Consider the following 27402-nt stretch of genomic DNA (forward strand, 5'->3'; position numbering starts at 1 on the left):
AGTGATCCTCCCACCTCGGCCACTCAGAGTGCTAGGATTACAGGTGTGAACCATCGCACCTGGCCAACCCATTCTATAGGTAAGAAAGGTGAAACCACCAGAAATTGAAAGAATTGGCCAAGCTTGTTCGTGACACAGCCTGGACTAGAACCTAGCATTTTTTTGGACAGCTTTAAAAGTTTTCACAAATCTATTTATGTGATTTAGAGAGAGAGAGAAAGAAAAGAAAGAAAGGAAAGGAAAGGAAAGGAAGGAAAGAAGGAAGGAGAGAGAAAGAAGAGAAAGGAGAGAAAGAAAAGAAAGAAAAAAAAGAGAGAAAGAAGGAAGGAAGGAAAGAGAGAAGGAAGAAAGGGAGGGAGGGAGGGAGGGAGGGGAAATAAATAAATAAATATACCTTAAATTTCACCCTGGCTTTTTAAGAGTTTAAAACCTGAGTTTTAAACTCTAATTCTCAGAGGCCAGGTGTGCTGTCTCATGCCTGTAATCCCAGCACTTTGGGAGACTGAGGCAGGAGGATCGTTGAGGCCAAGAGTTTGAGACCAGGCTGGGCAACATAGAGAGACCCTATCTCTCCAAATACAAACAAATTAGCTGGGTGTGGTGATGCCCCTGGGTGATAGAGCAAGACCCTGTCTCAAAAAAAAAAAAAAAAAAAACCAAAACAAACAAAAAAAAAACCTCTTAATTCTCAGAAAAGAAAAGGACTAGGAAAGTGCACTGAAGGTGAAGGGTTGGGAGAGAGACTGAAGCTGCTAGCTTAGTTTGCAAGGATGGAATCCTGGGCCTCCACTATTTTTATCTGTCACATACTGAAAGAGAAGTAGAGAGAGAATCATCTTATATCAACCCTAAAATTGTGACTTTAACAATTTTAACAATAGAGGAGTGAGGAAAGTGGGGAGCAAATGATACAATTTTGATGAGTCCTGAAATTTTGACCCTTGGTCAATATTGTTGAGCCAACTGCATACAAGTATTAGAGTATAACACAAAAGCAATTCTAAGTGCATATCTAACTGCCTGATGGAACATTTTGACTCTGAAAAATATGCCAAAAGTGTTGGCAAGAAAGTTCCCAGAATTTGGGAACATCTGTTAATTCTTTAAAGAAGCATATTCCCATATTGTGCCTAACGAAAAAGAGCTCAAACATTAACTGAGCATCTACTCTGAGCCTAGAACTGCGTCAGGCACAGGACCTGCACCTGTGAAGCAGTCACAGGAAAGAGCTTGCAGTTGAGCAAGTGGGAGCCAAGAAATTGGTGGAAAGTAGTAGTTTACAGTGCAATGTGACACGTGTTTTACTGGCATAAGAACCACATCCCATAAGACCTCCAAGTAGGGAGAAATTTGTTTATATCCTGCAGTGACCAATTTTTGTTCTCTTTTTAAGAATAGTTTCTAATTTTATTTTTATTTCATTAAAATGTACTGCTTTAAACCTGCTTGCTACAACTAGCCATAATTTACAGCCTTTTTGTGCTGTAAGTCTAACATCTTATGCATATTTTAAAGAAAGAAACAGCTGTAAAAATTGTATAGGTTCATAATAGAAAAATTGTAAAAACTCTATCATTAAAAAGAAATCATCTTAATTCCATCATTAAGATATAGCCACTGTTAATCCCTTAGATCATATCTTTCATAACAAGACTTTTCTATGATTCAGAGCCAGCATTAGGGTGCGGCAAATAAGGCAGGAACGCATCCTGTCTTTATTTTAAATTTTGAAATTTTGTTTATCATGAATTGTTTTGCATTAGTTTTGAGTTTTTTGAATTTTGCACTAAACCATTATTTATCTTGATTACTGAGTTTCTGGTGACCCACCACTGGCCCCATCCTAGTCCTGGTTTATAATCATATATCACTTTGTTTATAAACATGGCTCCTAGCTTCGTAGTGTAAACATGTTTTCCAATTAATTTACCATATGACCATATTTTGTGAAACAAGAATTAAAATATAGAGTATCACACTTAACCTCACAGAGAACAAAATATTTAAAATCAACTGTCTCAGAAATACAGAACATCTGGTGTTCTACACAGAGCTTAACTCTGAGGAGCACATTCAGACATTGCCACGAGCATCGAATTATCACAGCATTAACTTACGCAAACAGGAATGACTCATCGTGTCAACTTCATCTTGCAGAAAAGATCAGAAACATAAAATGCTTATTTACGATGGTCTCGTCAGAGATGGAACAGAACCAAATAGTCATGGCTTTGTTTCAGAGAAACTCTTCTAGGTTTCGGGACCTGGAGATCCATGTTGCCTCTCTCTTTGCCTCCTCTTGGCTTCTTATGTGACCTAAGATTTTTACAAGGGACGGGAGGGAAAGTGAGCTCCTCGAGCGTGCAGGGCAGGCAGGGAAGGATCAGTTGACCCTGCAGTGAGGAAATAGAGCACCCTCTCCAAACAAACGAGGAAGACTTACTCCTGTTTATTTTTCACCTTAACAGTAACAGTCACGCTTGTTGTAAAAGACTTTGGGATGTAGGAAAGGATAAAGAAGAAATTAAGCCACCCATACTTTCACCACCCAGAGATAATCAACATTAATATTCAGGCATACCTCCTTTCATTTTTTATTGTGTATGTGTGTGTATTTGGTTTATTTATAAAATTGTGATTATAATCTTATAAACATTTCTCCTCTGCTCTTCTCAGTATATTGCCATTATATCAAGAGCATTTTTCCATGCCATTAAATATTTTTCAAAACTGTGATCTTAGTAGAGGCCTAGTATTGCCTGACATGAATATATAACAATATATCTAACAAATCTTCAATTGTAAGACATTAAGTTCCCTTTTAGTTTTTTATTATTTTTATATATTTTTTTAAATGTGTGCATAATATGTAAATAATTTGTATAATTTATATATGATAATACATGGTTATTATATAAATGAGTAATATATAATTATATCTAATAAATAAACAAGTTATATACAATTGAATATAGCCAGGTCCCCATATCCATGAGTTCCATATCCAGCTGGATTCAACCAACTGTGATTCAAAAAAATTAGGGGAAAAAAACAGATGGTTGTGTTATACTGAACATGTACGGACTTTTTTCTTGCCATTTTCCCCCAAACAATACAGTATAACAACTGTTTATATAGCATTTACAGTGCATTACATATTATAAATAATCGAGATGATTTAAAATATACAGGAGGATGTATGTCATTTATATACAAATACTGTGCCATTTTATATCAGGGACTTGAGTACCTGTGGATTTTGGTACCCATGAGGGTCCTGGAACCAATGCCACAGATACCAAGGGTACTGTATTTATAAATCTATAGCTGCTCTTTGATTATTTTCCTGAAATACATTAGGTAGGTGAAATTCGTGGGCCAAAGACAGGCCTCAACCTCGTATTTGCACAACCCTAACTCATTTTACCCTAATCCTAGCCCTGAGTCATAGAAATGTGTTTTGAACAATATACACTAAGGGGTTTTAAGTGTTTATGTGCAAATGAAAGCCTTATAATTTACGGCTCATTTTACTTGCCTCAAGGGCCAAAGCAGCCTTGCCTAGGAAACCTGCCCATAGCAACAAACTCCACCCTACATACTGAACACACTTGAACTGACTAAAAGCCTCCACTGAAAAGTAGATTGACCTTCTTTCTACCTTTGTAAAGGATGAGAGGCTGGAACACAATGCCTCTGACAGTTAAAAACATACTGATCTTACACTGTGCATGATGAAACTATGATGCCAATAACTGTTTACCAAAGTAAACAGATAGCTTTTGTCTTGCAAATTGGGTAAAGAACTTCAATGACAAATAATTGATCCATGAAAAAAAATGTTCATATTAGTTTCTTTCCACTATTTTTTCTTTAAAAAAAATTAAAGCAAAAATGCATATTCATTGTAGAAAAGTGATAAAATGCAGGTGGACAAAAAAATATTAAATTATCTAAATTCCCCACTACCCCAAAATAATCATTGTTAATAATTTGGGATATATCTAAGCTTTTTCTATGCAAATATGTCTATTCTTTTTTCAAAAAAAATGGGAATATATTCTACACACTTTTTTTTAATACATCGAGAATAACGTTCCCTGCCTTACTTGAGCATGCATATTTCCCAGACCACATCATAGATGCATCAGCCTGTCTCTGCGTTTCAGGTGTATCTTGACAAGTATTACACGAAGAAAGGAGGACACCAGATTGGTGAGATCGTTGCCAGAGGAGGCAATTCCATGGTAAAGAAGATTAAGGAGCTGCAGGCCTTCTTTGGCCTCCAAGTCACCGGGAAGTTAGACCAGACCACAATGGACGTGATCAAGAGGCCGCGCTGCGGGGTTCCCGACGTGGCAAATTATCGCCTCTTCCCAAGTGAACCCAAATGGAAAAAAAATACTTTGACATACAGGTAATGAGATTGAGTCTCTCCAAATTCCGAGAGAAACACCCCTGCCCTCTTTTTTACTTTTCTTTTAAAAATATCTTCCTTCTGATCTGTATACAAATCCTGACTCCTAACAAGCATAAGAAAGATTAAGAACTTTTTAGGTGCAACCATTAGGCAATGACAATGGCCGATTCACTATGATCTCGGGACTACGGTAATGACTGGCCATCTGAGGCATTACAGACCATTTTACCAGTTAGAAACAACACACTGATCTTTAAAGCAAAGTAATCTAATCTAGGATTAAGGACCTGACAGTACAAACCAGTTTTCTTAAAACAACCCACTCAATAAGAAAGATAAAACTCGCCTATTAATAAACTAATTTCATAGATTCCAAAAATCATTTATTGATTATTTATTCACCATCAACACATGCATTCAATTTGGGGATATAAAGGTGAATAGATCACCTTTCCTGATCTTAGGGAACTCACAGTCCTTTGGGGGAGGCAGACATGCCAACATATAGCTGCAGCTGTGCGTGAGAAATGGGAAAGAAACCACAGGTCTAAGCAGAGACAGTTACCAAGTGGCCTGGGGACCGGGCAGTGACATCTGAGCCTGATTTAAAGCAGAACAGAAGCAGTTCCACCCTTAGCTCCAAGCTCCCCCCAGCCTCTCCCTGCAGTCTTCCCTCCCCTCATCCTCTGTCCTCATTCTGTATAGACCAAGGGGACACACCTAGGGGAACCTTTGTCCCTCCCTGCTGTGCTCTGGGTACCAAGGCCAGAATTGCCTGCCCCAGTGGCATGGATCTATTTTGGGGCCAGTGCAGGCCTCTTCCCCAGGTTGGTCCAATCAAGGGCAGACCATGCTTGGTGGCCGACCCTCAGCCTGAGGACGGCACTGGAGGGGTGGACTGTGCCTACATGTGTGGACCTCACACATGCCAGATGGATGCAGGCTGGAAAAGAAGAGTGGCCTCCATTTGTGGTCTTGCTCCAGGCCTTGCAAACATTAGGAGTTTTCCAAGTGGAAAAGCAAACCAAGCAAACAGCAGCAGTGAGTGGACCTGCGGGGGTGTTGAGCAGCACACCCGCCACCAAAACCTAGTGCCTGGGCTGGAGTAGAGGGTGCAGGAAGGGGAATGGCAGGAAATGAGGCTGGAGAAGCAGCGGCAGGGCAGCTAGACCGTGCTGTTGAGGAGTTTGGGCTTTCTCCCCAGGGCAGTGGAGAGCCAGGCTGGGACCAGGATCAAGTTGCATTTTTAGAAGAGCACATCTAGACGCTATCTGGAGAAGGGGAAAGGCTGCACTAGCCCACGCTGTGGTGCGCTGGAGCTGGCTCCTAACAGCTCACAGCAGCCAATCTTTAAAGTGTCAAAAATTTTGCAGCCAGTTGTTAAGTCTCCAAGAATTTTATGAGCTGGTTGCCATTATTAAATAGCCATTATTAAATCTTGTAAATTTGCACTTAAATAAATTATATTTTAAAACAAAGGTAATTGAAACATCGCTTTTCATTTTACTTCATTTTATTATTGTCTATGGTCTGGAGGCTGTTTACATCTGTTTTATCTGCACGGTGGAAACACTGCGCAACGGTGCACTCCTGCTCACCTCTTCCCAACCTCGAATTCAGTGAGGGCAAGTCGGTAGCTTGAAATTAGCCACGGTGAGAGATTTACAACACAGGAATCAGCAAGCCATGCAAATCAGGAGGGTTTTCCCTTCCCCTTGTAGCACCACTTGTTAAACTGTTCCAAGACACCAGAGTCCGTTTGATCAAATGAGGGCCTGAACACAGGGCGTGGTCAGATGATTCCGTTAGGCCGCTTGTCACCCGCTGTGAACCTATAAATCCATAAGGTGGCGCTCTGAACAAAAAAATCAAAGTAATGGGCATGGAACACCCCCCCATGCAGAGTTAAACACATGAGTGATCGTGAGATAATAAGAGTAAGATAAGGAAAATGTGTATAAATCCATGGAGTTTTTTTCATAGTTTTCTTAAAATAAGTCGTGCCCTGTGTTAGTGTGTGACTAGGTACAGCACAGACGAGGGGCAGGGAGCCAGATAACGGGAGACACGGGGAAGTCTGATATCCTGTGATTAAGCTGGGCGACCCTAGACCCCCTCAACGCACTCACGCTGCCGTCCACGCTTGCTCCCAAAGTCCTCCCCGTCCCCTCCCCTACAAAAAGACACCAGAGGCTATCCTAGTAGTCTGTCTGTGTAGCTACTGGATTTCAGAATAACTTCTTAAAACCCAGAGGATTAAGAAAGAAAAACTACAGCAGAGTGCTTATGTGCTTAAGCTTTGGAGTCAGACAGAACTGGGCTCAAAAGCCTGACTAATCATAAAATGTAAATGACTATTATTATTATTATTATTATTACCTGCCTTTCATGACTTGGGAGTGGGGATTGGATAATATACCACATTTAAAAGTGCTTAGAACAATGCCTGGCACATAGTATGTCTTCAAGAAATATTAGCTCTTATTACTATTGCTTTATCAATCCCTACACCCTGGGCAGGATTTTCTCCACATTCTCTTCTTTTCTGGTGCTGTCCCTTTCTCCATGCTTGTTTTCTCCAGCCCAACACACATATTCAACTCAAAGATCCAGCTGACATATTGTTAATGGAGGGAATTTCAGTGTACTAACTATCCAGACTTGTGATAAGTCACATATTAATATCATGCAGTGGGCGTGGCATATTTTGAAAGCATTTAATAGTCCCTTAAGGGTCTTTCTGGTTTCCCCCTTCAACTCTACAGCTCCCTTCCCTTGGCCCCAACCTCTGGGGTTATAGAGCTCCTTGGTCCTTTCCTCTCGAGTCCTGAATTTACTACCTTCTCTGTGGGACACGGTCCTTCCTTTTGGGACCCTATGATTACTGCTATTGGTCCCTGGTTGCAGTTGCCCCACCTGCATTGGAATAACCTAGGATATTTGTTAAAACACAGATTTCTGGACCATACCTCTATATTTAACAATCTTCCTAGGGAGTTACCATGGGTCCTAAAGTTTGAGAGCAACTGAGTAGGCCCTAAAACAGCTAGTTTTTAGCCTTTAATTCATCCATCATTAAGCATTTGCTGAGCATCTACTACGTGCAAGGCACTAGACAAGGAGATGGAGAAAGGGAGAAGGTAGGCTCAGTTCCTGCTCCCAAGGTTGGCTCCCACAGACCCACTTCTCACTTTGCACCCATCACCCCAGCCCAGCCTCAGGTCCCAGGTAGAAGTTGCTCTCTCCTGCCTTTCCTTTGCATGCTGCCAGAGACCCTAGCCCCTACGCTCCAGAGCAGAAAGTTCTAGAAAATCACCAACTCTGTCTTCACCCAGTTTGTCAAAAAAGCACTACGTGTTTCTGCCTCCAGATGTCGTTGTCACACCAGGACTTGCTGAAGGCTCAACCCTTTTTCAGTCCCATTGAGCATCCTTTTTTAAAGTTAGCCCTTCCTCTTTAAGAATGCATTATTTTCAGAAAAAAACAGTCCCCAACAGCCCTGGGGAAATCCTGATGGCCTGTGAATGAGAATTTGCAAAACCTCAAAACTTCACATTTATATTTCTTATAATTGAAAACTTGCATTCCCTTCTGGGGAAGAAGAGGTCCCCCCTCCAATAAAACCGCTTTACAGAAAATGGATTTTTTTTACGAGTTATAATTTTATACAACCATTATTCTTTAAAATCAGTGATAGTATAATAACAGTGGATGCCAAGTTGTTTCAGTACCAAATTATCTCAACTGTCTCTCATTTCTCCTCTTCATTTGCCTTGCTGTTTAATATGCAGCAATTTAACATACACAGAAACAACATAAGAATGATCACTTCAGAGAAAAAAATCTAAACTGTCAATTTATGTTCAACATTTTTGTTTTTAATACAACCTACAATATAATTCTTGCCTTCTTCACTCAGGAGCATTTACTGAAAGGAAAACATGTCCCTTTTATTTTCACAGAATATCCAAATACACACCTTCCATGAGTGCTGCCGAGGTGGAAAAAGCCATAGAGATGGCCTTGCGGGCCTGGAGTAGCGCTGTCCCTCTGAACTTTGTTAGAGTAAATGCAGGAGAAGCGGATATTATGATCTCTTTTGAAACTGGAGGTACTGTGGTACTTCTTGGGTTTCATCTACTAGTTCAAAGGAGAATCGTTCTAGAGCTGTTCCTTCTACACGTTCAATCCAAGTGATCAGCACAATCCTCCTTCGCAGTGTTATGATGGGCAGAGGCCAGGACCGTGGTAAAGTCGTGCTCTTCATCTGGCCAGAAAATAGGGCCATATGGGTTCTTAGCATTTCTTGTCATCATTAGACCCAGGTGTAGAAAAGATTCACTATACTAAGCTTTCATTATGGTTTTGCCTCATTTGGGGACAAATTCTGTCAGATTTAGCTTTCCCATTGGCCACCTCATCCAGTCCCATCATGGTGTTCATCACAGTATACCCTATTCCATGTTAGCCAAGAGTCTCCCACCTTGAATTCTCCCTGATGGAAGTAAATTCCACAGTGACCCTGATGTAGCTTGTCGCCCTGCAGCGATGGTTAGGAAAGCGGTGTTCCTGTCTTGCCCACGCTTGCAGACTACCTTTTGGGAGGTCCCAGGGGAGGCCTGCCTCCAACTTGCCCCCTTCTCCCTTCCCCACCCACCCTAGTGAGGAGCAGGGGAATAAGTTTGCACCAGCATTGGTGGAGAGCTCTGCGCCTTTTTCAGAGAACCATGTCTAGGAAGTAGACAAAGGAAGGGCCAAATGGCCCATGAAATTCCTTTCCCTTCTCAGCTTCCTAATAGTCAAAGTAAGTGAGACCCACTGTCTCTTCCCCTCCGCAGATAATGTTTCTAAGTGTCCTTGTCATTTCAAGTCCTGATCTTAATTTTAATCTGATGTCACTGGGGGAAAACATGCTTAGGAGCTAGGAGAGAGAAGATCAAGCAAATCCTGAGCACAAACCCTTTAGGAATGTCCTTGGGTGTGCAGCCTGGCCCATGGCAGGTCCTGTTTCTCCCAGAGGACCAAGGCCACCCTGGTGAGGTGGCAGGGCAGTGTGACACAAGGCAGCTTTGGGGGCCATGGAGTTAATGTCTGGTGTCCTGTCCCCTAACACACAAGCTGACTAGGCACTGCTGCCACTGCCTTCAGTCCTCCAGGCATGCAACCTGATTAAACAGCCTTGCACTGAAACCTGAGAAATAGCTTACCGGAACTTTGGCTGGGTTTTTAAAAAAACAAAAACAAGTCATCCTCTCTAAGATTCTAAAAAAATTGTAAAATGTAGCTTTTTCTACATCCTTCATTTTGTTCTTCCTCCTTTTCTATTAAATTTGTAATGAACTGTTAATTAAAACAGATAATAAAACAAAAACACAAAGCTTTGAAAGTTAGGATTTTATAAACACCTTTATCATTTCCATGGGTTTTACGCATGAAAGCATATCAAAATTACAGAGAAATTTTGTGTTTTTTTTTTTTTTTTTTTTGAGACAGAGTCTCACTCTGTTGCCCAGGCTAGAGTGAGTGCCTTGGCGTCAGCCTACCTCACAGCAACCTCAAACTCCTGAGCTCAAGCGATCCTCCTGTCTCAGCCTCCCGAGTAGCTGGGACTACAGGCATGCACCACCATGCCCGGCTAATTTTTTCTATATATATTTTTAGCTGTCCATATAATTTCTTTCTATTTTTAGTAGAGATGGGGTCTCGCTCTTGCTCAGGCTGGTCTCGAACTCCTGAGCTCAAACGATCCGCCCACCTCGGCCTCCCAGAGTGCTAGGATTACAGGCGTGAGCCACCGCGCCTGGCCAAATTTTGTGTTTTTTGACACTTCCTTAAATTGCACTGTGCTATTGAAACAGTAAGCACACACTTGTTCAAGGCACCACCACCATCTCAGCTGAATCTTATTTCAAAAGCTCATTCCAACAGTAGGTTCACCTGCCAAGCAGTGGACTAGTTGCTATCTGATTCCCCTCTGTTCCTAATCCTTTTGTAATCTATGGCAAGTGCAAAGTCCACAGTATGCTATGTGTCAGTTAACAGATGTCAAAACAAAAACAATAGCCAAATAAGGTTTTTTATTTTTTATTTTTAACACTTACTATCTCTGCAGTATAAAATAGCCCTCTTTATTTTTCAATAGGCAGTTATTGACATGTGAATTTCTCATTATTAAAACATGAATGTTGAAAAATAAATTTAAGTGTCAGTGATATTCAAAATGTTGCTTATTTTCTGTAACGTTATGTGCCCATCAAAATTACTAGGACTCAATCCTATTGGCCTTTCTCCCCACTTGTTTAGATCACGGGGATTCCTACCCATTCGATGGGCCTCGAGGGACTCTAGCCCATGCATTTGCCCCTGGAGAAGGCCTGGGAGGAGATACACATTTCGACAATGCTGAGAAGTGGACTATGGGAACGAATGGTATATATGCACAATTCACCATAACCTGGAAAATATTGTACCTTCTTCTGGGCCTCCATCATGAAACCTTGAGGTTCAACGTCCCAAGCCACCCTTTAACTAGGGGGGCTGGCTAGGAAAAACAAGTAAGCCAAAAATCCAAAAGGGAACACCATAAGGGAAAAGTTCCACCCTCAGTTGTGTTGTAGACGTGTCTGATCTCTGTCTCATAGCATATGATCTCAAGAACCAGTAATCCCCTCCTCAACACACAGCTCTCTTTTCCTTCATAGTACGTGTTGTTTCTCGCTTGTACTTTGAAATAGGCTACATTCAGAAATGATCCGGGGAATCAGTACTCTCCTGAGAGGTGTGGTGGGGATGGGTATAAAGGTTCCAGAATATCATGAAGGTCATTGGAAATCTTCAGTGTGAAATGTGTGTGGATAAAAAGGAGGAGGCCGTAATACCAGGGAACTATTAAGGCACTTGTAGTCAAAATCTATGTATTATAAGCCAAATATCACTGCCATTATTCACTCCGAGGCCCTACTTAATCAAGCTACCAAACACCACTGACAATGAGCAAAATAGATTGATTTATATTTCCATCCTCCCTGATCCCTAACCCCCTTCTAGCCAAGGGGAAAAGGATTAGACCAAAGTCAGCAAAGCTAAGTGCCAGAATAACCTACCGGCCTTTGCATAATCTAGTTATGAAAAGGAGACGCGTTAATTGTGATTTGGGCATAAATTCTCCTGTAAAGACAGATGATGGAGAAGACAAAAACCCATGCTGATGCTGTCTTTTTCTCTCTCATATTGTTTAGGTTTCAATTTATTTACCGTTGCTGCTCATGAGTTTGGCCATGCCCTGGGCCTGGCCCATTCCACGGACCCATCAGCACTGATGTACCCAACTTATAAGTACCAGAATCCCTACAGGTTCCACCTCCCCAGCGATGATGTGAAAGGCATCCAGGCACTGTATGGTATGACCATTACACTTCTTTGACCACTAACCCCAAGAGTGACAGGCATTCGGTCTCCAACTTAAAGAAAGTGCATTTTGCCTGCATAGGTAAAGACTAAACTAGAAACCACAGCCCCAACTATGCCTTCTTGTAGAGAACTTATTTGCCAGTTATGAATATTGCTTTCTTCTCTAAGATGTGTGATTGAATTTTACATCTTTTCTGGATAGCCATATTTCTATGGCTAGCCATATTACATATTTCTGGATAGCCATATTACATATTTCTGGATAGCCATATTCCAGTCCCTTGTCTGTTTACACACTGGGAGAGGATGGATAGATTTTATCATTCACCTACATGGTGCTCGCCCATTTGCAGATCAGTGACCTTATCTCCCTAAAAATAGCAACAACGATGATAATAACTCCACTCAGCCATGCACAGTCTGCAGTTTACGAAACATGTTTGCATGTGTTGTCTCGCATGAGTCTGTGGGGTGTGAAGAGGTTGCCTCACTTGGGGAGCTGAGGAAGCTGAGGCTCAAAGACAATAGTATCTTCAGACATTCACAATTACCTCAAGTGCTAACATCCTTCCAAAAAGTAATAAGAGATTATTAGAAAACCTATATCCAATTCAAATCCATTGTGGCCTGGAAGGTCACCGCCATTCTGATGGCCACTGTCACTCGGCCAGGAGCCAAAGCATGTGTTCTAACATGGCTATTAATACACAGTTGAATGAAATGTAAAAACACAGTTTATGTTGCCAGGGAGCACACACGTCATCAACCCCAGACCACCTTGCCACTCCTGACCCTCATCACATCTCTGATCTGACCCATTTCCAGTTTCTGATCTTCTCCAGAAGGCTCACTCCACCTTGGATCCTGCCCACATTGCTAACCCCTACTCCATCCCTGCTCTTAAACCACCTCGACCCTTATCAGGCCCTGAACCTTTCTCCTTCCCTGTGTCTCGCTCCTTCCCTGAATCTCACCTCTGCATACAAAAGGCTTCATCAAGGAGCAGGGCCCTGCCAGGGCAATGGTCCAGGCAGCGCAGCCTCACTCTTCTGTGCCTGGCGCAGTCCTCAGAGATGCCGGTTGGGAGATGAAAACTCACCGACAGCTCTCTCAAAGAGCAGGTACCTGTTTTACAAGAGGATCCACCAGAAGAAACTTCAAATAGCAAACATCTTCATGTCCTCCAATTCCACAAGAATTCACTCCGTCTTTCCTGCGTGCCTAGGCTTAAGTCCAGAGCAGGATGCCAAGGAGTATACAAAAATAATAGGAAAACACACAGGAGAGGTATAATCTTATTGGGAAAAAAAACAACTTAATTACAAAGAAATAATTCATGGCAATCTTTACATTACATTTCTAATTTGAAACACCTATAGTTATCAAAGAAATTATGTATAACAATAAAATAATGGTGACCATTTTTTGCACACTTACTATGTGCCAAGCACTCTACTAAGTGCTTTATGGGCATTATTTAATTCTCACAACAACCTTCTGAGATAGGTACTATTATTAGCACTCCTTTTTCACAATTAAGAAAGCTGAGGCTTGAAAAAGTTAAATTATTGGCTTCAAACCACACAGCTCAGTAACTAGCAAAGCCGGGATTCAAACCCAGGTCTACCTGCCCTCAACAGCCGTGCTCATGATCACATACAGAGGGAAAATGTGCAAGCTCGCCTGGGTCTCTAGAACGGAAGTGTACGAACTCCAAGTTCCTGTTACCATTTTGACCAAGTCACTTTGAATCCTAGGACCTCGGAAACCATTCCTGGGAAATCCCACTATGCCCCATGGCCCCCCTCATAAGCCGCCCACCCCCGGCCTCTGTGACTCCAGCACATCCTTTGATGCTGTGACAATGCTGGGGAAGGAGCTCCTGTTCTTCAAGGACCGGTAAGCCTAAGACATGTCGCCGGCTCTCGTCAGGCCTCGGCTCCACCTCCAGACACACCTTGCTCTAGAGGTCCTTGTTGTGGCCATGTATGAAGGTCATGCAGAAATGCTGTCCTGTGTGGCAGTAGGGTGGGAGGCAGGGGTCTTTGGGGAGGTGTAGAACTGCCAAACCTACTGTTTGTGGAGCACCTACTATGGCCTTGCTGCTGTGCTAAGCATTTTCCATATATGCACAGAATTTTTTTCTAACCCTTTTTACTGTAGAGATTAGAATTCCCAATATACGGATGAAGAAAACAGCTCAAAGAGAGCAAGCAGCTTTCCCAAGGTGACAGTCAAGTGGCTGAACTAGGACATCAGCCCAAATGTATCTGGTGTCTGCTTGGTTTACACGGTTCACCACTGTCTCCCTAGTGAGAGCACACAGCAAATGCTCAATAAACATCCGGTGAATGAGAGTTGGCTAGCTGCATGGATGAGCAGGTAGCAAGTTGGAAGGATGGATGGACGATGAGATGGATAGATAGATAGGTGCGTGGTCAGCCTTCTTCATAAACTCCTTTTTCAGGCCTCCTGACCTTTGACCTGGCAGATAGCATAGCAAAGGCAGATCCCTTTTCTCCCAGTGGCTTCTCAGGGAACAAGGCTGCTCTGTCCATGATGCTGGTAACTGTAACTACTTCTTTCCATGGAGTAAAAGAGAAACATAGCAATACTCACCCACACGCCTCCCTTTGCTGGAGCCAAAATTCAATCTCACCAGAATAAGCAGAGGCAGCTCAGGAATATTTGTGTGTGATATTTTCTCTTCTTCATTGGCAAAGTGTTCAGTGAACCCACACTGGGTGCCAAGCACTGTCCTAGTGTCTAAGGTTGTGAATACGGATTGAAACTCCGCTCCCAGCCCTGCCTTTGCATACCTCACAGTTACACGAGGGAGAAGGGTGTTCACAAAGCATTGCAAGACAGTGTGGCACGAGCTCTAAAAGGCAGGGCTGTCAGGTAAAACGGGGATAAGTACTTGGGAAGGCCCAGAGAGGATTCCCTAAAGAGGTGATGTCTGAGAAATGTGATGTTCCTTTTTTATTTTGTACTTTGGAGAATAGATTTTTAAGCTGTTACTATTAGAATCCTTTTTGCTCATCAGAACAGAGAGAGCCAGGCATGGTGGCTCGCACCTGTAATCCCAGTGACTCAGGAGGCTGAGGCAGGGGGGACCACCTGAGCCCAGGAGTTTGAGCCTGCAGTGAGCTATGACTGCACCACTGCACTCCAGCCTGGGCAACAGAGACCCTGTGTCTAAAAAAATAATTTTAAAAATAAAAATAAAAAAAGAACAGAGAAAAAGTAACAAAAATATTTTTTAGAAAGCAAAATTTACCTAGAGTCCCACCACCCAGAGTATATTCATCTGCTTGGGCTGTCATAACAAAAGATCACCAACTGGGTGGCTTAAACAACAGAAATTTATTTCTCATAGTTTTGAAGGCTGGAAGTCCAAGATCAAGGTGCCTGCAAGGTAGATTTCAGTCTGGGGCCTCTTCTCCTGGTGTGTAGGCGGCCACCATCTCACTGTGTGCCCACATGACCTCTTCATGCACATGGAGAGAGAGAGAGAGAGAGAGCTTTCTGGTGTCTCTAATGGAACCTCTGATAGTCTCTAAGGCCACTAATTCCATCATAAGGGCCCCACCTTCAAGGGTGGCCTCATTTAAACCTAATTATCTTCCAAAGGCCCCATCTCCAAATACCATCACATTGGAGATTAGGGTTCAACATATGAATTTAAAGGGGGCACAAACATCCAGCTCCTAACACAGAGTATTCACATTATCAACCATATTGTTATTTATTCTTTCAGGCTTTTTCTCTGAATAGAGAAATACATATTGTGAATACGGGAGGGGGCAAGGATTTCCACAAAAACGGAATTTTACTAGTTGCATTGATACGTGAACATTTTTCACTCACAAATATTTCATTTTTCTATGCCAATGAATTTTAATTTTCATCTTTTATATATTTTATCCCAATAAATAGATAGATCATTACTTATTTAACCAATCCTACACTTTTAAACATCTAGATTGCTTCTAAATTTTAAAAATTAGGAACAGCTTGAACCAAACCTTCAACAATGGGTAGACATTCACTTTTCAAAGACATTCACTTTTCAGAGCTTGGGAACCCAGGTTTTCATATGGGGCTAAGTGGGCTTTAATTCTGCCTCTTACTTGATGAGGTGACCCGGGGAAAATAACATGCCAGAGACATAGTGTCAAAAAATGGCAGTTACTATTTTAAGGAACGGGAATCAGAAAATACATTCAATGGCATGAAGGCTTAGAAACAACTTGAGGCATTGGAGAACCTGATTGGTTCTTTTTTATTATTATTGTTTATTTTTACTTGATAATATTATAGTTTTTAAGACTTGTTGATTATTGATGTTATTTTTATTGATTACTACCAAAAAGTAAAGCGAGTGGAATCGGCAGGCAATGACCCAGGCAGGAAGGGGGGGCAAGGTGCAGGGTGGGAGAAGCCTAGAGCACAGCAGTAGGTAACATAGGCTTCACCTGAGGATGACATTGTCAACGTCTACACTGCCGGCACACTGAAATAGCACATATTAAGAGCTATATAATTCAGGGATAAAGATGCTAGCCATCGTGAAGAGTGCAGCTTATTGTTTTGGTAAACATCAGTGGTTGTGGTAGGGGAAAAGCAACCAGGGAAGTCAAAGATATTATCCATTTCATTCGATGGTCGTTGTTCTCTTAAGTCAAAAACAAACAAAAAGAAGCCCTCTGTTTATCAAATCATGAGTATTTAGCAATTACTTATGACTATGTGAAGTTGTTACATCTTTTAACATAGCCTTGACTATAAATATTGAGGGTGGTAACAGAACAGCGTGGGAGGCGTAGCTGCAACAGACACCTGGAAATGAATCATTAGCGAGGAGGTCTGCGGGAAGGAGAGATGGCCAGCTCACGTGCATCTGCTTAGCCGACACCTTCTCAGCTTCTCCCATTTCAGATCTGAGGAGCTATTGGGGATAGGACAGGTAATTCCAAAGAACTAGGACGAGCTATAAGGAGAGCACGGAGTCAGGATTGGTTCCTTCTAGCTCTGGATTTGCCATTCGCTCCCTTCTTTGTAAAGTGAGGGTGTCATCTGATAAGAATAGTGACTTTATATGTTCGGTACTCACTATGTCAGGCACCTTGTTATCCGATCCTTACAAATACCCTTGTAAGGTATGAAGTATTACTCTCTTTTGACAAGGTAGAAAGGACAAGCAACTTGTGCAGGAGCACATGGCTAGGGAGGGATGGAGCTGGGATCCAAACCCAAACCGTCATCTTCCAGAGCCCGTGCTAACTGCCCTCCCGTACTGAGGTGCCATTTAGAGCTAGAATGCCATGACTCTATTGTGCTGATCCCCCAGCGGTTGCCGCCAAAAGTCCCAAAGTGCTTGCTAAGCCTGGACAAAGAACAAAGAATTCTTTCAAGCCACAGTTACAATGGCAACCAGGGAGCCACTGATTGTGAAAGAGCTCCCAGCCCGTCCTCTCCCACTCACTCCCCAGCCTGGAATTCCCCGTCGCCAACAATTATCTGTGGATGGGACATTCAAGCCGTGGGCATAATAACCACATGGTTTGTTTCCAAAGCACGATGGAATGAGGTACCTTTTAAAGTCACCGTGAGATTGTTAGATGTTCTCCGTCATGTGTAAATGTACATTCAAATGGTCTGTTTGAAGAGAAACAAACTTTAGCCATAATGAGTTGAAAGGCATATATATTTTTAATGTATATACATTTACTCTTTATGATAGATGATAAAATATTAAGGCTACCTCAGAATTCCTGTCACTTAGGGAAGAGAAGAAAGAAATGACTGGAATTGTAGCTATACCAAAATTATATTTGCATCTGTCAGATTATTTTGGGTTTTACCCAATATAATTTTAAGAATAAAAGCAAGATGATCACAATCAGCTATAGCCCTTAGTAGAATAATAGAATTTACAAATGGAGCAAGCATAAAGGTTGATCATGTCCAAATACTTCATTTCAGAGATAAGGAAACTGGTCCCAGGTCTCTCAGCCTGGCAGACTCTCCCTTGAACCCCAGACCTTCTGAGCCCCAGTCCAGAGTCTATCCTATTGTTAATGTAGAAAGCCTCTGGCTATGAAATGGAATTACCAAGAAAAGCACTGAATTTTAACTTGAATGAACCTTTGCCTTTTGACTATTACACATTTGAGTTAATGGGAAAAGCACTTCTGAGCTGTTCCTGTGCTCCCAGGCCCTCTGCCTGCACGTGGGGTAACCAGCCACAAAGAGGAGGATGTTCTTAGACTGTCGTAGGTTTCCCAAACATGTTTTGTGTGTTTCTCCCCACGGCTCAGAGTGCGGAGGAGCAGACACCGGCTCCCGACACCGGGCTCTGTCTGGATTACGCCTCTGCCGAGGGGTCACTGACTTCCAGCTGGATTCTCCTTGGTCATTTTCTTTCATTTTAAAAATTAACAAGCAACCCTAGACAAAGTTAAACGCTGCATTTTATTTGAAGTTTCGGAACACTGATATCCTGAATGACTCATTATGAGAAGCAGTAAAGTGTAGTGTGTGTGTAGGCAAACTGGAAGTGTACTTTTGGAATTTTCTCAGGCGATAGAATCATAAAATTCCTTCCTAAATAGCCTTGATTAAGGGTATGGTGGGCATTTCGAGGACTACATTGAAGGAGAGTGGCCGTTCTAAATCAAGTGTGATTTTGTGCACCGGGGGATATTTGGCAATATCTGGTGACAATTTTGGTTGTCACAACTGGGGGTGGGCAGTGCCACTGGCATCTAATGGGTAGAGCAGGGTTACCACTAACCATGCCACAGTGCACAGGACACCTCAACACAAGACTTACCTGGCTCAAAATATCAGTGGTGTCAAGGTTAAGAAACCCTGCTTTAAACACTGTTCTGACATATTACAATGTATACAATGTACATGCAAGACAGAAATAAACACTATCCATCATTTATGTAAATTATCATAAATTTCAAAAGGAATCTGTAATCATGAAAATTTTCAGTAAATGAATGAAGAAAAATTATGTCTGGTGGATAAGAAAACAACATACTCAGAGGATTTACATCCTTAGAGCTATAGATTACAGTAATAAATGAAGTCAAATTCACAAAAAAGTTATAGCAAGTAACCTCCTTATACATCTGTAAATGAATTTAAAATATAAGCAAAAAAGAAAAAATAACTACAAGCCTGCTGGGAAAGAACAGCTGCAGGATGTATTGGAACTGGGTAATGAAAATAGAGAAACAAATCATATCTACAGCCTATAATCTGCTCTTTAATAAAGAGGGCAGAACAATGGAGCTTATTGATATTTTAGATTAGATATTCAGCCGCATATTTATCTTCATGTACAGTAGCTAATGCTATGCCTGGCACATAGTCAAGGTCAGTAAATATTTGTTGGCTAAATGAATGGGTGCCAGAGGGTTGAGCAGAACTTCTTTGATCAGCGATTTTCATACTCTCTGAAAGTTTCATTCCCTTTTACTAAAGAGTAATAGCCGATCAAATTTGAGATTAGGTCACTGATAGCCTTCCCCTGGCCTCTGGCAGCTCTCCGCCAGTCCCTCAAACTCCCTGCAGGCAGGATCATGGATTAATATTACTCATCTTTTTATCCTTGTGTGTATGGTGCCTGGCACACTGAGGGACTTGATTCATGTTGTTGACTCTTTGTCCTTCTTTTTTTACACCCAACCATCTTCACTCCGCACCACCTGAGCAGACCCTGTCAGCCTCTCAGTTTCAGGAGATGCCTTCACCTCCTGCTGCTGGACCGTCAAGGCAATTCAGCGAAGGACGGCCCTCTTCAGCCTCACACTCCCAGATTCTGCTCTTCTCTGTCATCCTGTTCGCTACTTTGGGGAATAGTTTCTTTCTTCTTTTTATCTTTTTGATGCTCTCGGTTTCCTTGCTGCCCACTACCCTGAGATCAGGCAATGTGGTGCAGTGAAAGAAACAAGTAATGCTTAAAACCTTGTTTTATCACTGGGTATGTGACCTCGTGTGAGTCATCTAATTTTTCTGAGACTCAATTTTCTTCTCTCAAATAAGAGTGAGAATAATAAGGATATCTGCACAAATACTTCAAAGGATCAACTGAGATAATGCATATGAAGGTTTTTTATAAACCCTGGACTACTCTTATAATTATTTGCAAATACTTTAAAAAGACATGTTTTCACTCTAAAAATGTACTAATTGAGGGTATGTAAAATTTAAACTTAAGAGTTTACCGATGTAGCTAAGTTTCCTCCCAAATTTGTTTCCCTGGGAACTCTGAAGTACAAACCATCACGTCCTGGCTGAGAAGCTGTTCATTCCGCGAGGATCATTAACCATGGTGCTTAGCTCTGAATGCTTCAGATGCCACGGAATCAGCCATGCATCATCCACCTCACTGAACCCAAGAAAAACACAGCTCATAAAATTAAAAACCCACGCGTAGACAGTGGTGTGGATTAAAAATAGTCAAAGCTGTGCACAGTGTTCTTAAATTGAGAGTGTTTCAACCCATCTTAGGAGCCTACGGGGACCTGTGTTCATAGGTCATAACCTGGGAAGATGTAAAGGGGCCCGTCCTCACTCCAGAAGTGACAATGAGTCAGGGAGCTTAGAGCACCTTCTGCCTCTCTGTCTGAATTCTCACTGGATTACAGAGACCAGTATGAATAAACACAGCGCCATTTGTAGACTTTCAGTGAAGCAACCTCACAGCCAGAATAGACACAGCCCAGGAGAAAGCGCAGGAGGAAGACTCCTCCTCATCTGCAATCCTGGGAAATCCCGATTCCAAACATGCTAGTGATCACTGGCCTTGTTGTCCTCCTTCCTACACCATTTTGCATTTCTTTTTCCCCACTGGCTCCTCTTCGTGTCTTCAGACATGAACATTTTCCATCTTTGAAATCGTCTTTGGACCCTGCTGCTTCCACCAACTTCCTTTGTTATTAACAAGATTCTCAAACAAATGATTTGTATCTACCCCTTTCATTTCCCCCAGCATTTGCTCTTTTAACTGTGACCTGGCTTCCTTCCTCGCTGCTACCCTGCCGCTATCCTCCTTCGTTATCCTGGCCAGTCAGCCCCTTTTCTTCAGTCTTCAGTCTGGTGAGCTCAGCAACATTTTCCACTGCTGATCATGGATCATGAGGCTGCTACCTTCTTTGACTCTCCTTTTCCATTGTTCTCACCAAAATAGTGTTCCAATCCTGCTGGCGAGTCCTTCTGAATGCCTCTCTCCCCACGGCCTCATCCCCACCGTTACAATTCCCTGAAACGCACACCTCGTGTCTTAGCACAGTGGCTTGAACAGAGCCAGCCTTTCAGAACTATGTATGGAATCGAATTAATTGGAAGACACTTGCTTTTCAGATTCCTCCCCAGGTTCCCGGTTAATCCAAAAAATAGTTGCTGAACTCTTCTGTTCACCGTGAGGTGGTGGAGACAAAAGAAAAGAGGGAGGCTGTCCCTCTTGCCTTCAGAAAAGTCCAGGTCTCATTGGACAAAGGGTTAAGTCATAAACAAAGAAAAACCACAGATCACAAGACTGAGAATGAGCAGTAGATGCGACAGGGCGTGTGATGAAAATCGAGACAGCTGGAGTCTAATCCGGGCTCTCCCTGCCCACGACCAGGTGACCCTTAGTCTGACAGTGTTTCCAGGTCTGTTTTTCATCTGTTAATCTAGATAAGGCTGCTATGTTTTGGGCCTGTGAATGTCTATGGTGGATTCCCAATTAGTGGATAATTAAGACCTAGGCAGATAACAATTTTTTAAACAGACAGTAGCTATTCATATGGCACTTTACAGTTTATAATACACTTTCAAATGCATTATCTCATTTGATCCTTATAATGATCTCAGGAGATTGACCAGGAAATTATTATTCCCATTTAGAGATGATAAAACTGAGGCATGGAAAGGCTGGTCAGCAGTGGAGTTGGAACTCTAGTCTTTATCTTCTGAAACACAATGTGCTTTTCCTTCTGGATCATGATGCCTCTTAGGAAACATGAAGAAATATTTCTCCCTTCTCAGCATATCGCTTTCAGATTTTATTATCCGTTTAAATGGCCTCATCTGGGGCAACTTCATTAAACTCCTAAATTCGGGGGAGTATCCCCCTGAGTGCTCTCGGAGCATCCTGAACTTAACTCTTCATAGCACTGCTCACTCTGCATTATAATCGCCTCATTACTTACCAGTCGCTACTACTCGGTTCTAAACATCTTGAGGGCAAGGCCTGGGTCTTGTTCAGTGTTTCATCCTTGATGTCGACAGTGCCTAGTGATAGGTGCTCTATAAATATTTGTTAAATCAACGGATGAGAAAACTCAACATAAGATTTTGGGGGTTCCTAATTTACTAGGAAAGTTAAATGTCAAAACTTTATTGCAGTTTCCTCATCCACAAATTATCTTATACCTTGATTCTGGGCTTCTAAGGAGCCAATTAAACTATTCATGTTTTATAAAAATGATTTTCATCTCCAAAATGCAAAATAGACCATATTTACACTGATCAACCCAGTACCCTCATGTGTATACTGCCACAATTTTATGAAAATAATATTGGACAAGTGGATGGATGAGCTGCTAAGCCTTAAATTAATATGTGTGTCCTGGATTTTCTGTTAATTAGCCATCAGGCTCAAAACTGCAAACACTTCTAGGAGACAATGATGTAAGCAATGCCATAATTTATGGTTATTAATGTTTTTGCTATTTTTACAGAGACTAATTAACATCTCCCAACCACAAACTCTTAGTTCATTTATGTACTATTCATAATGTTCACCATCTGGATCACATTTATCTTTGTGAGATTTTAATTTTTAAAAGATCAGAATAGGAAAGAGAAATTTGTATCAGGTGGTATTTAGAACAGGAGGGTGCTCAGCTTAAACATGTAAATCATTGATGCTACCTCTGTATCCTTCTATGTCTTGAACACTCTTAAACAAAAGAAAAGAGATCACAGAGATGCTCAGACAATGAAAAGAGAGAGGACATTGTTTACCAAAGTCAAAAAACTATGTTTTCCTTAGAAACAAGGCAAGGACAAGGGCCATTTAGCAAGAGCCTCTGAGTTCATTTCAGTCCAAGTGCAATTTAAGACCTAAACCAACCCTTGATCTTGATGTCTTTTGGAACGCCCGACAGGATTTTCTGGCGACGGCAGGTTCACCTGCCGTCCGGGATCCGGCCCAGCACTATCACCAGCTCCTTCCCCCAGCTCATGTCCAACGTGGATGCAGCTTATGAAGTGGCTGAGAGGGGCACCGCTTACTTCTTCAAAGGTACCGTACAGGTCCCGCAAAGAAAGAAATGGCAGGGGCGCAGGGCCCCATCTCTTTGGAATGTCTAGCACTGACAGCGTTTGCTCTGCGATCCTGGAGCATGTTGCAGTTGCTCCTTCTCCTCAGGTTGGGTATGAAATGCCACCCTCTGTGTTGTGACAATGACAGTAATGATGGTGACTGTGAAACTGTTCTCAGAACGAAGCCTTTTAGCCTAGTGGAGCACTGTGCTAGGTGGCAGTGTCCAGGGAGCTAGAATCCTGGTCCCTACCCCCAGCACCTCTGCTCAGAGTGACACGGTGGCGTACTCCAGGACAGCCTTTAATTAGCAGAAACCAACTGAAACCCAGTGTGGGGTACACAATACCCTCGCTGCCAGGCCGTGCTCAGAAGCAGTGGGGAGAAGAGAACAACTGTGACTTTAGGAGGTGGACATGCACGATACCAATCTCTGGCCCCAGCTCTTTACGATTTGAATGACTTCGGGAAGTTACCTACGTTATCTCTGAGCCTTCGCATCTTCCTCTGCAAAGTGCTTATAGTAATATCAGCCTTGAGGATGTGTTGCAACAATGTATAGTCAATGGAAATAATCTGATCGGTGGTAACTCTCAGTGTTAGCTTATATTTTCTTGATGCTAAACGATAAGAGTAGAAGGCTGGTGCCAACTTAAGTAAAAATCATAGCATTTGCATGTCACTTGTCCCTTCTCTCTCATAGACATATGAAGATGAAATGAGATTATAAATGAAAGGTATCTTGAAAAAATTAATGTGCTTAATGTAAGATACAATTGTATTAGTGTTATTGCTTCTTTAAGGTATAACCAGGTACTTTGCCTCCAGGGAAGTTTGAAGTCTTTTACTGAATTAAGTAATTAGAGGATTATGTCTTCTGTTGGGTTATAGCCATGGCAAACATCACATGAACTAATCCCACTTATGATGCTTCACAGAAATCTTTATGAGTGAATTGCATCACTAATTGGTCTGGAGTTTTTGTAAATGTTGATTTCTGTTTTCAGGCCCCCACTACTGGATAACAAGGGGATTCCAAATGCAGGGTCCTCCTCGGACTATTTACGACTTTGGATTCCCAAGGCACGTGCAGCGAATAGATGCTGCCGTCTATCTCAGGGAGCCGCAGAAGACACTGTTCTTTGTGGGAGATGAATACTACAGGTATGGCTTTTCTCCTTTTGACTGTCTAAAAATATTCAATGGGAAGGACAAAAAGCCTTTTACAGGAAAGAATGCAAGACAAGTCTGTAATAAGCCCCTTGACTCTTTTCGGCCACTGGGGTGCCATTTACAAATGGTTGACTGTCTTCAAGATAACCATCCAAATGATGAGTGAAACATCCACTCAATAGTCCTATTGTTCAGTCTCTAGGACATCAAACATCCTAATCTTTCAATGCACTCATTAAGTGGACCCCCAGTGGCCTGAAAGAGTGGGTGCAGCATTGCCAAATCCCTAACTCTGCACTGGGAGTGCCTGAGGAGGCACTGCGCCTGCTGTTAGGTAAGTACCAGATACATTCCAGAATACTCTGTGATGTGGAGCAAAATGGATGTGGTCACGACTGTGAGGCTCTTTGAAGAAAAGTTCTGCTAAAAGGAAAACTCCTCATGGCTAAGCCATTTTATCTAGCCTAGAACATGAAGATTCTTCTTATCTAAATGGAACCATATAATTTCCATGCCTGTCCTGCAGAACATGTCCTTATGATAAGCAGATCTCAATTCAGTGTGATTTTTCATTCAGTCACTGCAAACAGGTCCCACCTTGTCTCTCCTACTGAGTTTCTATCCTTAATTGAGGAATGAGTGCAGCTCTTTGCCAAGCTCCTTCAAAGACCACCTCTGCCTCTGCGCATCTTCCCTCTGTTCCTGATTCTCTCTTTGGCATTGGCTTGTTTCCCTGAACTTCAAAAGAGAGAAGCAAAAGCATATTCTAAGCAGATGACTATGCTAAATACTGTAGATCTGTGGTAGGGTATGGATGGAAGCAGAATACCCAAGAGCTTTTATTTTATCTCATACTACCTATTTTTAATAACCATTTGTGTGGCATAAAAGAAATTTTAAGATAAATATTTGTCATCTTCTTCCACCTGATTGATACTATCTCCCCCAATTTAGAGCTGAGAAAGTAATATAACTGGAGCACAGAAATGTTCCATGAGAAAGAAAATTTATTTTGTAAAAAAGAATTTCAAACAAATATGGACTCCACTGACCCTTCTGGGCTACTGAGAGCCCTGGAAGTATTATGTGGTGTAATGAGTTGTCACTTCCAGACCAGTGCCAGCTGTTTTTCTCTCAGACCTTCCTTTCTGAAACATAGTCACATAAATTCATTTATTGAGCCCTTACTATCTTCTGGGCAGAGTATGATTCTGCACACGTTTTCTTTAAGGTAAGGTGGTTGTAGTCACAGTGCTGACATACAGGAAAATAGATATCAAGAAATGTGATTTCCCTGTGGATTTTGAGAGAACGAGATCAAGACAAGCACATGTAAGTGTGTGTGCAAAAGTGTGACACTTTTATGTTAGGATTATTCAGTTAGTGTTATAAAGAGTGTTCCTAGTCTGATTCTCATTGGGGGATTATCCACTTTCCCATTCTCCCTCTTCTCCTTTTATCACTCGATCTTTGGTCTAATCTACCGTCCGCCCAGCATGCTCAGTAAAACATATACCTCCAACCCGGCTGGACTAAGGATTAACAGCTAAAGCAAAAGATGAGGGCAGAGGTTCAAAATTCTGTGTAAATTTTAGGGCAGAGAAGGAGAGATTCTCTGATTTTAATGATGCCTGATGCCCGAGGAGAAATAATACTGTTCCTTTCCAGCTGGGCCTTTATGAATGTCTACTAAGAAAAAGTCTTTTGTTATCTAGATAAAACAGATTCATTAAAAAGTTGGTCTAGGGCATTAACTCAAATATTAACAAGCTTATGTTGCTGGTTAGGAAAGGAAACCATGGTAGGCATTTTTAACCTTCTCAGGTTATGGAGGGTATTAAGTGATATAACGCACGCAGACTCCGACACCTAGCAGTGTCTGCACATGGTTGGTGCTCACAGAGAGTAGCTCTTCAGTAACGGTTAAGAATTTAATTTAATTTAAAATGATTGCTTTAAACTAACAAATTTTTGCTTAAACCTCTATATTTTTCTGAGTGGCAATCCAGTAAAAGAGCTGGCCAAAGGAAATTTCCTTTATATTTTTCATTTGTAATATAAGGAATTTTCCATTAGTATTTTTAAGTACTAATGGTCCAAGACATTGTACTGAAATTACTGCTTTTGGAAAAACACAGACAATCCCTTCCCCAGTGGGAGTCTTCTACTTTACACCCATCAACACACACACTGGTGTATGCACTGAGAAGTAAGACAGACAATCTTGACCTACAGCTCAAAGGTTCAGAAGAAAGCGAATGTACCAATCCTATTAATAAACCCTTCTGAATTCTGCATATTGTGTTTTGCAGGACCTCATATGCATAACATCTTATTGTCCTGTCAAGCCCTATCTTCGTTAGAAATTGCACGCAGCTGCTAGTAACAGAGACCCTAAAATAATTGTGACTTAAATACATAAAGCTTTGTTTTTCCCATATATGTATAAAAAGGCTGAAGTTCAACAGATTTAAAGCTGGTATAGTGGGTCTGTGGTCACTGGGGCCCCAAGTGTCTTCTAACATTTTGCTCCACTATTCTTAACACGTGGCCTCCATTTTCATGGTCGTCTCATGACTCAAGGTGGTCAATGGAGCTCCAGTCATTACATCCCTACCTCAGAAGGGTGAAGCTGGAAGGAAAGGGTAAAGGCAACAAATGAAGTGTTATAGGTAAGCACATAACCACACCCTAAAATACAGAAGACCACAAGTCTCGAGTTATGGAATGAGAATTTTATTATAATGACATCCACTGACAACATGTTAGGTTTTATTCCCCTTAGTCATTTCTCAGGGTCTTCCTTAGTCTCATACTAGTTCAGTCTGTGACACAAATAATGTGCCAAGGGAAGAAAAGTCTCTTGATGCTTTTGTTATCAGGAAAATTCTCCATGAACACCCAGGGTTTGTATGTAGCGTCAGTGAATGAAGCACCATGAGATCATGATTGAGGAACTCCCTCCACAGAGGATTGAAGGTTGCCTTAGGGCCAGGTTGGTTTAGGCTCTAAGAGTGAGAACCCGTGTGTCAACATCATCATAACGTACAGGGAACAGCACACAGAGAACCAC

At 41.9% G+C, this 27402-nt stretch overlaps 1 protein-coding gene across 1 annotated transcript in view; it reads left to right on the forward strand.

The window, feature by feature from the left end:
• MMP20 (matrix metallopeptidase 20) overlaps positions 1-27402 on the forward strand; it is a 43806-nt gene that overhangs the window by 3873 nt on the left and 12531 nt on the right. The window contains exons 2-8 of the mRNA XM_069469016.1: positions 4170-4417; positions 8383-8531; positions 10724-10849; positions 11659-11820; positions 13588-13729; positions 23002-23138; positions 24164-24320. Of these exons, the coding sequence (XP_069325117.1) occupies positions 4170-4417; positions 8383-8531; positions 10724-10849; positions 11659-11820; positions 13588-13729; positions 23002-23138; positions 24164-24320 (1121 nt within the window). The remainder of the gene's footprint in view (positions 1-4169; positions 4418-8382; positions 8532-10723; positions 10850-11658; positions 11821-13587; positions 13730-23001; positions 23139-24163; positions 24321-27402) is intronic.

The sequence above is a fragment of the Eulemur rufifrons genome, chromosome 6, assembly GCF_041146395.1.
Source record: "Eulemur rufifrons isolate Redbay chromosome 6, OSU_ERuf_1, whole genome shotgun sequence".
NCBI lineage: Eukaryota > Metazoa > Chordata > Mammalia > Primates > Lemuridae > Eulemur > Eulemur rufifrons.